Genomic DNA, 16,454 nt, shown 5'->3' on the forward strand with positions numbered 1-16,454 from the left:
CGGATTCTACCATGTGACTCGTGTACAGTATTCTGTCCTGCACGGTGCGGATTCTATCATGTGACTCGTGTACAGTATTCTGTCCTGCATGGTGCAGATTCTACCATGTGACTCGTGTACAGTATTCTTGTCCTGCATGGTGCTGGATTCTATCATGTGACTCGTGTACAGTATTTCTGTCCTGCACGGTGCGGATTCTATCATGTGACTCGTGTACAGTATTCTGTCCTGCACGGTGCGGATTCTACTCATGTGACTCGTGTACAGTATTCTGTCCTGCACGGTTGCGGATTCTACCACTGTGACTCGTGTACAGTATTCTGTCCTGCATGGTGCGGATTCTATCATGTGACTCGTGTACAGTATTCTGTCCCTTCATGGTGCGGATTCTATCATGTGACTCGTGTACAGTATTCTGTCCTGCACGGTGCGGATTCTATCATGTGACTCGTGTACAGTATTCTGTCCTGCACGGTGCGGATTCTATCATGTGACTCGTGTACAGTATTCTGTCCCTGCACGGTGCGGATTCTACCATGTGACTCGTGTACAGTATTCTGTCCTGCGACGGTGCGGATTCTACCATGTGACTCGTGTACAGTATTCTGTCCTTGCACGGGTGCGGATTCTATCATGTGACTCGTGTACAGTATTCTGTCCTGCACGGTGCGGATTCTATCATGTGACTCGTGTACAGTATTCTGTCCTGCACGGTGCGGATTCTATCATGTGACTCGTGTACAGTATTCTGTCCTGCACGGTGCGGATTCTACCACGTGACTCGTGTACAGTATTCTGTCCTGCACGGTGCGGATTCTACCACGTGACTCGTGTACAGTATTCTGTCCTGCACGGTGCGGATTCTACCACGTGACTCGTGTACAGTATTCTGTCCTTCATGGTGCGGATTCTACCATGTGACTCGTGTACAGTATTCTGTCCTGCATGGTGCGGATTCTATCATGTGACTCGTGTACAGTATTCTGTCCTGCATGGTGCGGATTCTATCATGTGACTCGTGTACAGTATTCTGTCCTTCACGGTGCGGATTCTATCATGTGACTCGTGTACAGTATTCTGTCCTGCACGGTGCGGATTCTATCATGTGACTCGTGTACAGTATTCTGTCCTGCACGGTGCGGATTCTACCATGTGACTCGTGTACAGTATTCTGTCCTGCACGGTGCGGATTCTATCATGTGACTCGTGTACAGTATTCTGTCCTGCACGGTGCGGATTCTACCATGTGACTCGTGTACAGTATTCTGTCCTTCATGGTGCGGATTCTATCATGTGACTCGTGTACAGTATTCTGTCCTGCATGGTGCGGATTCTATCATGTGACTCGTGTACAGTATTCTGTCCTGCATGGTGCGGATTCTATCATGTGACTCGTGTACAGTATTCTGTCCTGCACGGTGCGGATTCTACCATGTGACTCGTGTACAGTATTCTGTCCTGCACGGTGCGGATTCTACCATGTGACTCGTGTACAGTATTCTGTGCTGCACGGTGCGGATTCTACCATGTGACTCGTGTACAGTATTCTGTCCTGCATGGTGCGGATTTTACCATGTGACTCGTGTACAGTATTCTGTCCTGCACGGTGCGGATTCTATCATGTGACTCGTGTACAGTATTCTGTCCTGCACGGTGCGGATTCTACCACGTGACTCGTGTACAGTATTCTGTCCTGCACGGTGCGGATTCTACCATGTGACTCGTGTACAGTATTCTGTCCTGCACGGTGCGGATTCTACCATGTGACTCGTGTACAGTATTCTGTCCTGCACGGTGCGGATTCTACCATGTGACTCGTGTACAGTATTCTGTCCTGCACGGTGCGGATTCTACCATGTGACGCGTGTACAGTATTCTGTCCTGCACGGTGCGGATTCTACCATGTGACTCGTGTACAGTATTCTGTCCTGCACGGTGCGGATTCTATCATGTGACTCGTGTACAGTATTCTGTCCTGCACGGTGCGGATTCTACCACGTGACTCGTGTACAGTATTCTGTCCTGCACGGTGCGGATTCTATCATGTGACTCGTGTACAGTATTCTGTCCTGCACGGTGCGGATTCTACCATGTGACTCGTGTACAGTATTCTGTCCTGCATGGTGCGGATTCTATCATGTGACTCGTGTACAGTATTCTGTCCAGCATGGTGCGGATTCTATCATGTGACTCGTGTACAGTATTCTGTCCTGCATGGTGCGGATTCTATCATGTGACTCGTGTACAGTATTCTGTCCTGCATGGTGCGGATTCTACCATGTGACTCGTGTACAGTATTCTGTCCTGCATGGTGCGGATTCTACCATGTGACTCGTGTACAGTATTCTGTCCTGCATGGTGCGGATTCTACCATGTGACTCGTGTACAGTATTCTGTCCTTCATGGTGCGGATTCTACCACGTGACTCGTGTACAGTATTCTGTCCTTCATGGTGCGGATTCTACCACGTGACTCGTGTACAGTATTCTGTCCTGCATGGTGCGGATTCTACCACGTGACTCGTGTACAGTATTCTGTCCTGCATGGTGCGGATTCTACCACGTGACTCGTGTACAGTATTCTGTCCTGCATGGTGCGGATTCTACCACGTGACTCGTGTACAGTATTCTGTCCTGCATGGTGCGGATTCTACCACGTGACTCGTGTACAGTATTCTGTCCTGCATGGTGCGGATTCTACCACGTGACTCGTGTACAGTATTCTGTCCTGCATGGTGCGGATTCTACCACGTGACTCGTGTACAGTATTCTGTCCTGCATGGTGCGGATTCTACCACGTGACTCGTGTACAGTATTCTGTCCTGCATGGTGCGGATTCTACCACGTGACTCGTGTACAGTATTCTGTCCTGCATGGTGCGGATTCTACCACGTGACTCTTGTACCTCCTCTGCACTCACCGATGGCTGGCGCACATACACTGGGTTCTTCCATTCCGTATACATTGTAGACAGGCCACCATTATCTGCAGAAGACAAGACTTTATTTCACTGCTGACCAGACTGGAGGAGCGGGGGTGGGGGGGCATTACTACCTCTCAGCTCAGCAGGGTCTCTCTCAGCCCGGGGCCGGGGCAAGAAGGGCAGAAGGGCTTGGGTCTTAAAAGGATGGCACTGGTACTGGAAGCCTGGAGTGAGGAGAGCAGAGGTCAGCAGAAGGGGAGGCTGCATGCTGGGTGCCCTGTGCTGGGTTTTGGGGCTTTATTTGGCTTCTTTGTTGGGATAATTTCTGCCTAATCTTGAGTCTTCACCCCCCCCCCCCCAATCTCTATATACATACCACTCCTGCAGACGACATTCACGGCTATGTTGGAAAGATCCTGGGTGCAGGCAGCCCTCTTGTCCCAGGTGGGGGCGCTATAGCTGCTGAGCCCTGTGGCAGGGTTAATGAAGATGTTTTTACCCAGAGACTTTTCATAGCATTGCAGCCATTCCTGGGACATGGGGGCATCTGGAGGATTCTTACATGTTTGGCCATTTTGCTGAGGTGTTGCTTGTTGCTCGGAGGACTTTTTCCAGGCAGTGGATGTGGTGGGGGGACCCAGGTGAAGGTTACAACTGCTGCCCCGCCCAGCCTCCTCCATGTTTTTTAGCATGCACAGTTTTGTTGTTAATGTTGGGGTACATTCTGGATCTTGGGACTTTCTTATTTTGGAGAGTTTTCGCGCTGTAGATCTATGCCGAATGACGGCAGGAGCTTCTGTACTGGCACAGTGCTTTAGAGAGACCACTCTGGCCTTCCATGGGCTTGGGGGGAGTTGGGGTTCCACACGGTGACTCTTTCCAAAGTGTCTTCTGAACCTGTCCAGGGTTCCCCCCATGTTGGCGTGCTGCGTGTGCACAGGGTCCAGGCCACTTCTCGGCTTTTCACTGTTTGGAGGGATCCATTCACTGGTGCCTGCTCTAATAAGGTCAGATCCAGGACTTCTAGGGTCAGCAGAGTTTTGGGGTCCAGTGAGGGTGGTGGAGACCTCTGCTGCCTCTTGTATTGTGGAGGTGTCAGGGGGTAGGAGGGGGCTTCTATTATGAGTCTCTGCCGAGTCCTGCGTGTCATCCATAGGAGCGCTGTCACTTGGCCCAATGTGATTCTCCGGGATGTTACTAGGGACCTGCTCAGACTCATGCTGGGCAGCCAGTACAGGTGGTGGGGACCCCATTTCTGTGGTGTTCCTGCTCCTGTGTACACACCTGGATCTCAGATAAGTTATATCAGAGGTAAGTGATGTCTCAGGATCCTGGGGAGCAACAAGCGGCTCTTCCCCCACATGGCAGGTCAAGTTGTAATGATGTTTTTGGCTGAATTCGGCGACATCTTCTTTGGACAGCTCTGAGAATAGGTTCTCCTTCTTCAGAAAACTCCGGAGCCCCTGCTCCATGCAGCGCATTACCAGGTCCCAGTCCTGGAACTCTATCAATGTCTTATCGGGCTGGAAGCAAACATCGTACTCCGACATCTGACACTGAATGTTCAGTACGAAGACACTGTAGAGATCGGCAGCGGAGCGGTGGCGGACACCTCTTCCCCTGCAGATGGAGCTCTCTCTCCGGACGATGAAGTCAATGAGTTTATGGAGTTTGGTTTTCAGCACTAGTCGCTTGTTCACGTACAAGAACTGCATGGCCTTGTTGTAGTGGGCCTCACAGCTGAGGAGACCATGGATGGTGAAGGCCCCATGGGAGTGCCGCACCTCCCGGAGGCTCTGACTTCGACCCAGTCCGTAGATCTGGCAGAATCGAGACAATAGGTCCTTGGTTTTTGGTAAGTGGAGCAGCACTGAATAGACCGCATCATTTCTTAAGGAGAAAGAGACATCTGGCTTCAGTAAGGAGACTGCCTCCACCCGCTGGCGGATGCGCTCTAGCTCCAGCGCTGGCTCCAGGTGTTTTCTGCGGACAGGCATGGTGGAGAACAGATTGTACAGCGTCACCGTGGTGCCGGCGCTCGGTCGGGGGCTTTCTGCTTTCACAGATCCCAGTGGTTTTCCATTCCGGAAGATTCTGCTGAATGTCTGACCCGTCTCCTTCTGCCTGGAGCAGATTTCCACCACACTGGACACATCCACCATGCTGGCGATCGCTTCTCCACGAAGGCCATGAAAACTCAAATTTTCTAAGTCCTTTAAGCTGTGACATTTGCTTGTACAATAGCGCATCCCAATGGATTCCATGTCCTCGCGGCACAGGCCACACCCATTGTCCACCACCTGCACCTTGAAGGTTTCCAAGTCCACACGGACGGCGATGCACGTGGCCTGAGCGTCAGCGCTGTTAAGGAGAAGTTCTTCTACACACTGAGCCACGGACGTGATCGCTACCCCGGAGCGTAGGCGACATCTCAAGTCTTCAGACAACACTTGGATCATCACAAAGAGGTCAATGTGCTGTCATCAGAGGTCAGGACGTCTCCACTGTACAGAAAGGGGGACAAAGAGTTAATAGAGCACACATGAGAACCTATGTACATAACCCTAAATACATCGAAGTATTGCATCAGCGCCAACACAGCCCCGCCTCCTGTATGACATCACTGATATAATAGTATTATGACGTGATCACAGCCCCGCCCCCTGTATGACATCACTGATAATGTAATGACATGTGATCAGATCTCTCAGCATCGCCCCTTGATCTTAGGAGGATGCTCCCTTCTGGGCGGAGCAGCCACAGTCCTGGATTTGTAGATGTGGATTGATGGACATTCAGCCTTTATAACCAATTATGGCACAGTTCACACTGACAAGTCACCCAGTATCCAGGCTCTGGGGCCCCTATGTAATGAGTGAAGCCTCTGTGGCCCCACACATCACATCCCACCTGTCACCAATCGGTTCTTGGAGAAGATATGTGGGAGACCTGACAAGTACACAAAGTTTGGAGTTTATTAGGTTAGTGACATTGTGTTCTCCTATAATGGTGACCAATACATTCCAAAGGGTTAACATGTGATTGAAAAAACAGCCACTAGGTGGCTCTGTTCTGTTCTCTGTGCAAGTCAAACAGTTTGGTCTCCTCCCAGTCTGGAAGGAAACCAAACTCAGGAAGTGTGTGCGGGGCATGGAGAGGCTCAGCTCTTGTAGGCTTCAGTGATGTCACGCCTGCTGAGGAACGCCCACTTTCTACTACCAGGAGCTCAATGTGAGCAACAGGAAAGGTATGAAACTCCTAACACTCCTCCTGCAGGAGGGGTGTTGCTAGTATTTAGGGGATATAGTCAGTTAGTTTAGAAAATATGGTTTAATGGCAGGTGCTTTTTGACTCTGTAGAGTATAAGTCAGTGTTTCCCAACCTTTTACGGGTCGGGGCACACCTCGGTAAAAATGTTTTCCGCTGGGCACCCCTAACGTAATGCACTATATTTATCAGTGGGTATGTAGTTTAAAGTGCTGCTTTATACAGCAACTCACCAATGACGTCCTCTCTAATTTGCATCGTTGCCTTCTCTTCTCTATCTGGTCCGCGCCATCATCACGATTTCTTCCACACACAATTCTTCACTGTTAAACCTGTAAAACAAACCTATTAGGCTCCGCACTTTTTTTTACATGGGTGACAGGAGGAGTGTACAGAGGGGTACAGAGGAGTGTACAGAGAGGTACAGAGGAGTGTACAGAGGGGTACAGAGAGGTATAGAGGAGTGTACAGAGGGGTATAGAGGAGTGTACAGAGGGGTATAGAGGAGTGTACAGAGGGGTATAGAGGAGTGTACAGAGGGGTACAGAGGAGTGTACAGAGGGGTACAGAGGAGTGTACAGAGAGGTACAGAGGAGTGTAGATGAGTGTACAGAGGGGTGTAGGAGTGTACAGAGGGGTACAGAGAGGTATAGAGGAGTGTACAGAGAGGTATAGAGGAGTGTACAGAGGGGTATAGAGGAGTGTACAGAGGGGTGTAGAGGAGCGTACATGGGTGACAGGGGTATAGAGGAGTGTACAGAGGGGTACAGAGGAGTGTACAGAGAGGTATAGAGGAGTGTACAGAGGGGGTATAGAGGAGTGTACAGAGGAGTGTACAGAGAGGTATAGAGGAGTGTACAGAGGGGTATAGAGGGGTGTAGAGGAGTGTGCAGAGGGGTATAGAGGAGTGTACAGAGGGGTGTAGAGGAGCGTACATGGGTGACAGGGGTATAGAGGAGTGTACAGAGGGGTATAGAGGAATGTGCAGAGGAGTGTACAGAGAGGTACAGAGGGGTGTAGAGGAGTGTACAGAGGAGTGTACAGAGAGGTACAGAGGGGTGTAGAGGAGTATAGAGGAGTATACAGAGGGGCATAGAGGTGTGTACAGAGGGGCGTAGAGGAGTGTACACTGGTGAAAGAGGGGTATAGAGTTGTGTACACGGGTGAAAGGGGTATAGAGGAGTGTACATGGGTGACAGGGGAGTATAGAGGAGTGTACAGAGGGGTGTAGGGAGGTGTACAAGAGTGACAGATGGGTGTAGAAGAGTGAACATGGGTGACGGGGGCATAGGGGGTGATAGAGGGGTGGACAGGAGTGAATAGGGGGTGGACATGGGTGACAAGGATGTGGTCAGGGGGTGGACAATGGAAGGTGAACATGGATGACAGGAGGGTGGACATGGGTGACGGTGGACATGTGTGAGAGGGGGGTGGACATGAGTGACGGAGGTGGACAAGGCGGACATGGGTGACGGTGGGGGGGTTTGTACAGGGTTGAGAAGGGGTAACAGAGGGGTAGAAAGGGTACGGTACCTTAAGCAAGCTGGGCGCAGATGCAGCTCGTTCCACCCCAGGGCACCATTTTCGGCTCACTGTGCCACTCAGTGCGCAGTCAGTCATAAGCGCGCAGGCCGGGGCGGGACATTTAAAAAAAATAAATAAAAAAATTGCGGTTGGGAGTCACTGGTATAAGGTAATAATAGAGTGGGTAAAAAGTATTTAGTCAGCCCCCAATTGTACCTGTTCTCCCCCTTATAAAGATGAGGCTGTAATTATCATTATAGGTTATAACCAACTATGAGACAGAATGAGAAAAATCCATAAATCCCATTGTCTGATTATTAACGAATTTATTTACAAATTATGGTGGGAAATAAGTATTTGGTGAATAAGAAAAGTTCCTCTCAATACTTTATTATATCCCCTTTGTTGGTGATGACAGAGGTCACATGTTTTCTGTCTTCACAAGGTTCTCACACACTGTTGGTAATGACAGAGGTCACATGTTTTCTGTCTTCACAAGGTTCTCACACACTGTTGGTGATGACAGAGGTCACATGTTTTCTGTCTTCACAAGGTTCTCACACACTGTTGGTAATGACAGAGGTCACATGATTTCTGTCTTCACAAGGTTCTCACACACTGTTGGTAATGACAGAGGTCACATGTTTTCTGTCTTCACAAGGTTCTCACACACTGTTGGTAATGACAGAGGTCACATGTTTTCTGTCTTCACAAGGTTCTCACACACTGTTGCTGGTATTTTGGCCCATTCCTCCATGCTGATCTCCTCTAGAGCAGTGATGTTTTGGGGCTGTGTGATGTTGCCCGGGCGCTGTGTTTGGGATCATTGTCATGCCAAAAGACCCAGCCACGTTTCATTTTCAATGCCCTTGCTCATGGAAGGAGGTTTTCACTCAAAATCTCACGATACATGGCCCCATTCATTCTTTTCTTTACACGGATCAGTCATCCTGGTCCCATTGCAGAAAAACAACCCCAAAGGGTGATGTTTCCACCCCCATGCTTCACAGTAGGTATGGTGTTCCCGCCCCCCATGCTTCACAGTAGGTGGTGTTCTTTGGATGCAACTCCGCATTCTTTCTCCTCCAAACATGACGAGTTGAGTTTTTACCAAAAAGTTCTACTTTGTTTTCATCTGACCATATGACATTCTCCCAATCCTCTTCTGGATCATCCAAATGCTCTCTAACAAACTTCAGACGGGCCTGGACATGTACTGGCTTAAGCAGGGGGACACGTCTGGCACTGCATGATTGGAGTCTCTGGCGGCATAGTGTGTTACTAATGGTAGCCTTTGTTTCTTTGGTCCCAGCTCTCTGCAGGTCATTCACTAGGTCCCCCGTGTGGTTCAGGGATTTTTGCTCACCGTTCTTGTGATCATTTTGACACCACGGGGTAAGATCTTGCGTGGAGCCCCAGATGGAGGGAGATTATCAGTGGTCTTGTATGTCTTCCATTTTCTAATAATTGCTCCCACAGTTGATTTCTTCACACCAAGCTGCTTGCCTATTGCACATTCAGTCTTCCCAGCCTGGTGCAGGTCTACAATTTTGTTTCTGGTGTCCTCCGCCAGCTCTTTGGTCTTGGCCATAGTGGAGTTTGGAGTGTGACTGAGGTTGTGGACAGATGTCTTTTATACTGATAACAAGTTCATACAGGAGCCATTAATACAGGTAACTAGTGGAGGACAGAGGAGACTCTTGCAGAAGTTGTTACAGGTCTGTGAGAGCCAGAAATCTTGCTTGTTTGTAGGTGACCAAATACTTATTTCCCACCATAATTTGCAAATAAATTCTTTAATAATCAGACAATGTGATTTTATGGATTTTTTTCAACCTATGATGAAAATGACAGCCTCATCTTTATAAGTGGGAGAACTTGCACAATTGGTGGCTGACTGAATACTTTTTTGCTCCACTGTCATTTGAAGATTAGAACACGATCGACAGTGAGCGCAAACTACTACTATTTCCTTCATATCGTGATGATTATGTGTATAAGGCCAATGCTATCCCCGAAAGGTCTGGTCATGCTCCTCGCAAGATGGCGGACGGTGCCCTCGGGGGAATCTCTTCCAGACCTGGATCAGGGTATCGGTGATCCGGCACAGCCTTTGGTGCTCCTTGGTGTTATATATACAATGTCCCAGAGGTCAGATTCAGATCTGTCCAGGTCATCCAGGAGCTGCCTACAGCCTCAATTCACATGAGGTCGGTTACTGTCCTGCACCAGGAGGATTTCATCATGGTGCTTCACAGTCAGGGTACAGCTATCGTGTGACTCTAAAGGATCTACCTCCCCATACCATCTCTGACCCCCCACCAAACCAATCACGCCTAAAGATGTTGTTATTTACCACAGCATCTCCAGACTCTTACGCTGTTGTGTTTACGAAGAGTTGTTTCACACAGTGTCAAGCGGTATAGTGCTGGCCACCAGTCGCCTGCTGGATATCATTCTGTAGGGATCCACCTGTCCTCCTCACACCAATCTCCTGCTAGAGATCATTCTGTAGGCTCCCCCTGTCCTCCTCACACCAGTCACCTGCTGGAGATCATTCTGTAGGCTCCACCTGTCCTCCTGATACCAGTCACCTGCTGGAGATCATTCTGTAGGGTCCACCTGTCCTCCTCACACCAATCTCCTGCTAGAGATCATTCTGTAGGGTCCACCTGTCCTCCTCACACCAATCTCCTGCTAAAGATCATTCTGTAGGGTCCACCTGTCCTCCTCACACCAATCTCCTGCTAAAGATCATTCTGTAGGGTCCACCTGTCCTCCTCACACCAATCTCCTGCTAAAGATCATTCTGTAGGCTCCACCTGTCCTCCTCACACCAGTCTCCTGCTGGAGATCATTCTGTAGGCTCCACCTGTCCTCCTCACACCAATCTCCTGCTAAAGATCATTCTGTAGGCTTCACCTGTCCTCCTCACACCAGTCTCCTGCTGGAGATCATTCTGTAGGGTCCACCTGTCCTCCTGATACCAGTCACCTGCTGAAGATCATTCTGTAGGCTCCACCTGTCCTCCTGATACCAGTCACCTGCTGGAGATCATTCTGTAGGCTCCACCTGTCCTCCTCACACCAGTCTCCTGCTGGAGATCATACTGTAGGGTCCACCTGTCCTCCTGATACCAGTCTCCTGCTGGAGATCATTCTGTAGGGCTCCACCTGTCCTCCCGATACCAGTCTCCTGCTGGAGATCATTCTGTAGGGCTCCACCTGTCCTCCTTACACCAATCTCCTGCTAGAGATCATTCTGTAGGGCTCCACCTGTCCTCCTATACCAGTCACCTGCTGGAGATCATTCTGTAGGGTCCACCTGTCCTCCTGATACCAGTCTCCTGCTGGAGATCATTCTGTAGGGTCCACCTGTCCTCCTGATACCAGTCTCCTGCTGGAGATCATTCTGTAGGGTCCACCTGTCCTCCTGATACCAGTCTCCTGCTGAAGATCATTCTGTAGGGTCCACCTGTCCTCCTCACACCAGTCTCCTGCTGGAGATCATACTGTAGGGTCCACCTGTCCTCCTGATACCAGTAACCTGCTGGAGATCATTCTGTAGGGTCCACCTGTCCTCCTGATACCAGTCTCCTGCTGGAGATCATTCTGTAGGGTCCACCTGTCCTCCTGATACCAGTCTCCTGCTGGAGATCATTCTGTAGGGTCCACCTGTCCTCCTTACACCAATCTCCTGCTGGAGATCATTCTGTAGGGCTCCACCTGTCCTCCTCACACCAGTCTCCTGCTGGAGATCATTCTGTAGGGCTCCACCTGTCCTCCTATACCAGTCTCCTCCTGAAGATCATTCTGTAGGCTCCACCTATCCTCCTCACACCAGTCACCTGCTGGAGATCATTCTGTAGGCTCCACCTGTCCTCCTGATACCAGTCACCTGCTGGAGATCATTCTGTAGGGTCCACCTGTCCTCCTGATACCAGTCACCTGCTGGAGATCATTCTGTAGGCTCCACCTGTCCTCCTCACACCAGTCTCCTGCTGGAGATCATTCTGTAGGGTCCACCTGTCCTCCTCACACCAGTCTCCTGCTGGAGATCATACTGTAGGGTCCACCTGTCCTCCTGATACCAGTCTCCTGCTGAAGATCATTCTGTAGGGTCCACCTGTCCTCCTCACACCAGTCTCCTGCTGGAGATCATACTGTAGGGTCCACCTGTCCTCCTGATACCAGTCACCTGCTGGAGATCATTCTGTAGGGTCCACCTGTCCTCCTCACACCAGTCTCCTGCTGGAGATCATTCTGTAGGGTCCACCTGTCCTCCTGATACCAGTCACCTGCTGGAGATCATACTGTAGGGTCCACCTGTCCTCCTGATACCAGTAACCTGCTGGAGATCATTCTGTAGGCTCCACCTGTCCTCCTGATACCAGTCACCTGCTGGACATCATTCTGTAGGGTCCACCTGTCCTCCTGATACCAGTCACCTGCTGGAGATCATTCTGTAGGGTCCACCTGTCCTCCTGATACCAGTCACCTGCTGGAGATCCTTCTGTAGGGTCCTACCTGTCCTCCTCACACCAGTCTCCTGCTGGAGATCATACTGTAGGGTCCACCTGTCCTCCTGATACCAGTCACCTGCTGAAGATCATTCTGTAGGGTCCACCTGTCCTCCTCACACCAGTCTCCTGCTGGAGATCATTCTGTAGGGTCCACCTGTCCTCCTCACACCAGTCTCCTGCTGGAGATCATACTGTAGGGTCCACCTGTCCTCCTGATACCAGTCTCCTGCTGAAGATCATTCTGTAGGGTCCACATGTCCTCCTCACACCAGTCACCTGCTGGAGATCATACTGTAGGGTCCACCTGTCCTCCTGATACCAGTAACCTGCTGGAGATCATTCTGTAGGGTCCACCTGTCCTCCTGATACCAGTCACCTGCTGGAGATCATTCTGTAGGGTCCACCTGTCCTCCTGATACCAGTCACCTGCTGGAGATCATTCTGTAGGGTCCACCTGTCCTCCTCACACCAGTCTCCTGCTTGAGGTCATTCTGTATGGTCCACCTGTCCTCGTTCTGGGTTGACTCCCTCCTTCACCCCTATCCAGTTCTCCTCCTGTATTGGCCCATGTTCAGGCATCTGCTTCTTGGTTTTGAGAAGTTGCTGGGAGACCAAAAAAAAAAAAAAAGTATGGAGCGGATATCCTGGAGATACTGGACAGCACTTATCACTTTATGCTGCCAGAAGTGACCCAGAACCAGCAACCCTAGAAAAGATCCTCCTGCCCAATCTCATCTTAGATGGAAAAGCCTTTGATCACCTGAAAGGACGGGGTGTTATTTTTGACAGGGAGGTGAAAAGGTTCTGCCATGGAAATTGTTTCTTTTTCTATATTATAGCCCAGCAGAGCCGACTCTCATTATGACCCTTTTACCTGCACCCAAGGTTATTTCCTGGAGAACCTGAAGGAAATGCTGGGAGCCTTAAAGGTCCAGAGAGAGAAAAAAACACCAGTACGTACCAAGGATAGTCCTAGTGGATCAGCCCAACATCGTTCACCTGGGTCGTGTTTTTATTAGTTCTATGATTTTGGTTCCATTTGGTCATTCCTATAACTTTAATAATAACATTAATAATATTTGTCCTTCAGATATCGGGTCATATCCAGTCACACACAGGCCAATGCTCTATTATATTTGCCTTCTTGATATTAATGGCATCTGTAGCCTTATTGCTGGCCATGCTTTTGGTTTTGTATTATGTCATGGTGGGATGTATGACTACATCTTGTAAAAATTCAAGAATCGGGCAGCATAAGTAGAGTCACTGTCTGCGGCCTCTTCTTCCCTTTAGGGGGTGGTCTGGCCATCTGCAGCCTCTTATTCCCTTTAGGGGTGGTCTGGCCGTCTGCGGCCTCTTTTTCCCTTTAGGGGTGGTCTGGCCATCTGCGGCCCCTTTTTCCCATTAGGGGGTGGTCTGGCCGTCTGCGGCCTCTTTTTCCCTTTAGGGGGTGGTTTGGCCGTCTGCAGCCTTTTTTTCCCTTTAGGGGGTCTGTGGCCTCTTTTTCCATTTAGGGGATTGTCTGTCTGTGGCCTATTCCTCCCCTTGAGAGGTTATTTGGCTGTCTGCAGCCTCTTTTGCCCTTTAGGGGTGGTCTGGCCGTCTGCGGCCTCTTTTTCCCTTTAGGGGTGGTCTAGCCGTCTGCGGCCTCTTTTTCCCTTTAGGGGTGGTCTGGCCATCTGTGGCCTCTTTTTCCCTTTAGGGGGTGGTTTGGCCGTCTGCGGCCTCTTCTTCCATTTAGGGGGTTGTCTGTCTGTGGCCTATTCCTCCCCTTGAGAGGTTATTTGGCTGTCTGCAGCCTCTTCATCCCTTTTAGGGGTTGTCTGAGGCCTCTTTAGGGGGTTATCTGGCTATCTGTGGCCTCTTCCCTTCTTTGTATATAAAGCATCCCCTATACTATAATGCAGGGATGTGGAATTTCTATCGCCCGACGCCCCGGACTAGCAGTTTTGGGCGCCGGGCAGGTGAATTTGTCCGGCCCTTAGCCCGGCTTCGGGCAAGCAGGGCCGGACCTGACAAGTGCCGCGGCGATCTGCAGTCTGTATGGAGCGGGCACCCGACTCCTGCCCGCTCCATACTCTGCAGCCTGTGTAGCAGAGCAGGGGAGATGAGAAGCTGTGTACAGTATTTGTCTTCTCTCCCCTGCTCTGCAGACGTGCGGGGGGAGATGAAGGGGGCGTGGCTTATTTCTCCCCGTGCAGACCTGCGTCCTCTGCCTTCGCTCTCCGCACGTCTGCACGGGGAGACTGTATGCGGTGCTCACAGGGGAGTATGGAGCGGGCTCCGGATTCCTGCCAGCTCCATACTCTGCAGCCCCCGGCTGTTCTCAGTAGCCGGGGGCCGCCGCTAATAGCCAGCATGCAGCGATCGCCGTGGCTGGCTATTAACCCTTTAGATCGCCGCTGTCAAAGCTGACAGCGGCGTCTAAAGGGACATGTGAATGCTGCCTGGTGGGCTAGTGGGGTGGATCGCCCCCCCGCAGCGCGATCGCAGGGGGGTGATCCACTATGGAGGTAGCCGGAGGACTTACCTCTGCTTCCTCCTGTCCCGTGGCTCTGTCATTGATATATCCTGGCTGGACCAGGCTCTATCAATGGATCACAGAGCACACAGATTAATAGAGTTCAATAGAATCTATTCATCTGTCTGAGGAATCGAATGATTCCTCATATAAGTGTAATAAAGTGTTAAAAAAAAAATCATAATAAATAAAAGTTTTAATAAAAGTTTGAAAGACACATATTAACTCAGTGGTCTTCAAACTGTGCCCCTCCAGATGTTACAAAACTACAATTCCCAGCATGCCAGGACAGCCGTTGGCTGTCCGGGCATGCTGGGAGTAGTAGTTTTGCAACATCTGGAGGGCCACAGTTTGAAGACCGCTGCATTAACCCCTTCCATGTTAAAAGTTCAAATCACCCCCTTTACCTATATAAAAACATGTAAACATAATAAAAATAAACCTATTCGTTATCGCTTCGTGCGTAATTGTACAACCTATTAAAATATAACAATATGTATCCCGTACGGTAAATGTAAAAAAAATACCAGATTTGAAATTTTTATAATATCCCATAAAAAAAGTAAAAAAGCGATTAAAAAGTCAGATGAATACCAAAATGGTACCGATACAAAAAACAGATTATGGCGCAAAAAATGAGCCCTCATACAGCCTGGTATGCGGAAAAAAAAAATAAAGCTACAGGGGTTAAAAAATGGCAATTAAAAAAAATTAGAAAAAGTCCAGAATTAGTAAAACATGACGTAAACGATACAAATCTGATATCGCTGTAATCAGGCGACAAAGTATAAAACTAACATGTTACCTCAACCACAAGGTAAATGGCGCAGAAAAGAAAAACACCAAATCTGCAAATTATCTTTTACTATTTCAATTTCACTTCCCTTAATATAATATATATATATTTTTTTGGTTCAGAGAATATGTTATTGAAAAATTAAAAGGTGTCATTATAGTAGGTAGTTATCATTATAGTAGACAGTTATCATTATAGTAGACAGTTATCATTATAGTAGACAGTTATCATTATAGTAGACAGTTATCATTATAGTAGACAGTTATCATTATAGTAGGTAGTTATCATTATAGTAGGTAGGTATCATTATAGTAGGTAGTTATCATTATAGTAGGTAGTTATCATTATAGTAGGTAGTTATCATTATAGTAGGTAGTTATCAGTATAGTAGGTAGTTATCAGTATAGTAGGTAGTTATCATTATAGTAGGTAGTTATCATTATAGTAGGTAGTTATCATTATAGTAGGTAGTTATCATTATAGTAGGTAGTTATCATTATAGTAGGTAGGTATCATTATAATAGGTAGTTATCATTATAGTAGGTAGTTATCATTATAGTAGGTAGTTATCATTATAGTAGGTAGATATCATTATAGTAGGTAGTTATCATTATAGTAGGTAGTTATCATTATAGTAGGTAGATATCATTATAGTAGGTAGGTATCATTATAGTAGGTAGGTATCATTATAGTAGGTAGTTATCATTATAGAAGGTAGGTATCATTATAGAAGGTAGGTATCATTATAGTAGGTAGGTATCATTATAGTAGGTAGTTATCATTATAGTAGGTAGTTATCATTATAATAGGTAGATGTCATTATAGTAGGTAGATGTCATTATAGTAGGTAGATGTCATTATAGTAGGTAGGTGTCATTATAGTAGGTAGGTATCATTATAGT

The 16,454-nt window shown here is 48.6% G+C and overlaps 1 protein-coding gene across 2 annotated transcripts; it reads right to left on the bottom strand.

The window, feature by feature from the left end:
* Nucleotides 1-2,919: 2,919 nt before the first annotated feature.
* On the bottom strand, nucleotides 2,920-7,941 carry MLH3 (mutL homolog 3; the record flags this gene model as incomplete). Of its 2 annotated transcripts, none has more annotated exon segments than XM_056553567.1 (5): nucleotides 2,920-2,984; nucleotides 3,054-3,146; nucleotides 3,299-3,391; nucleotides 3,485-6,521; nucleotides 7,723-7,941. In XM_056553567.1, coding segments are annotated over 4 exon segments (2,148 nt in total), but the record flags the coding sequence as incomplete, so codon positions are not given.
* Between the last annotated feature and the right edge of the window lie 8,513 nt (nucleotides 7,942-16,454).

The sequence above is a fragment of the Hyla sarda genome, unplaced genomic scaffold (assembly GCF_029499605.1).
Source record: "Hyla sarda isolate aHylSar1 unplaced genomic scaffold, aHylSar1.hap1 scaffold_3299, whole genome shotgun sequence".
In the NCBI taxonomy this organism is placed as follows: Eukaryota; Metazoa; Chordata; class Amphibia; order Anura; family Hylidae; genus Hyla; species Hyla sarda.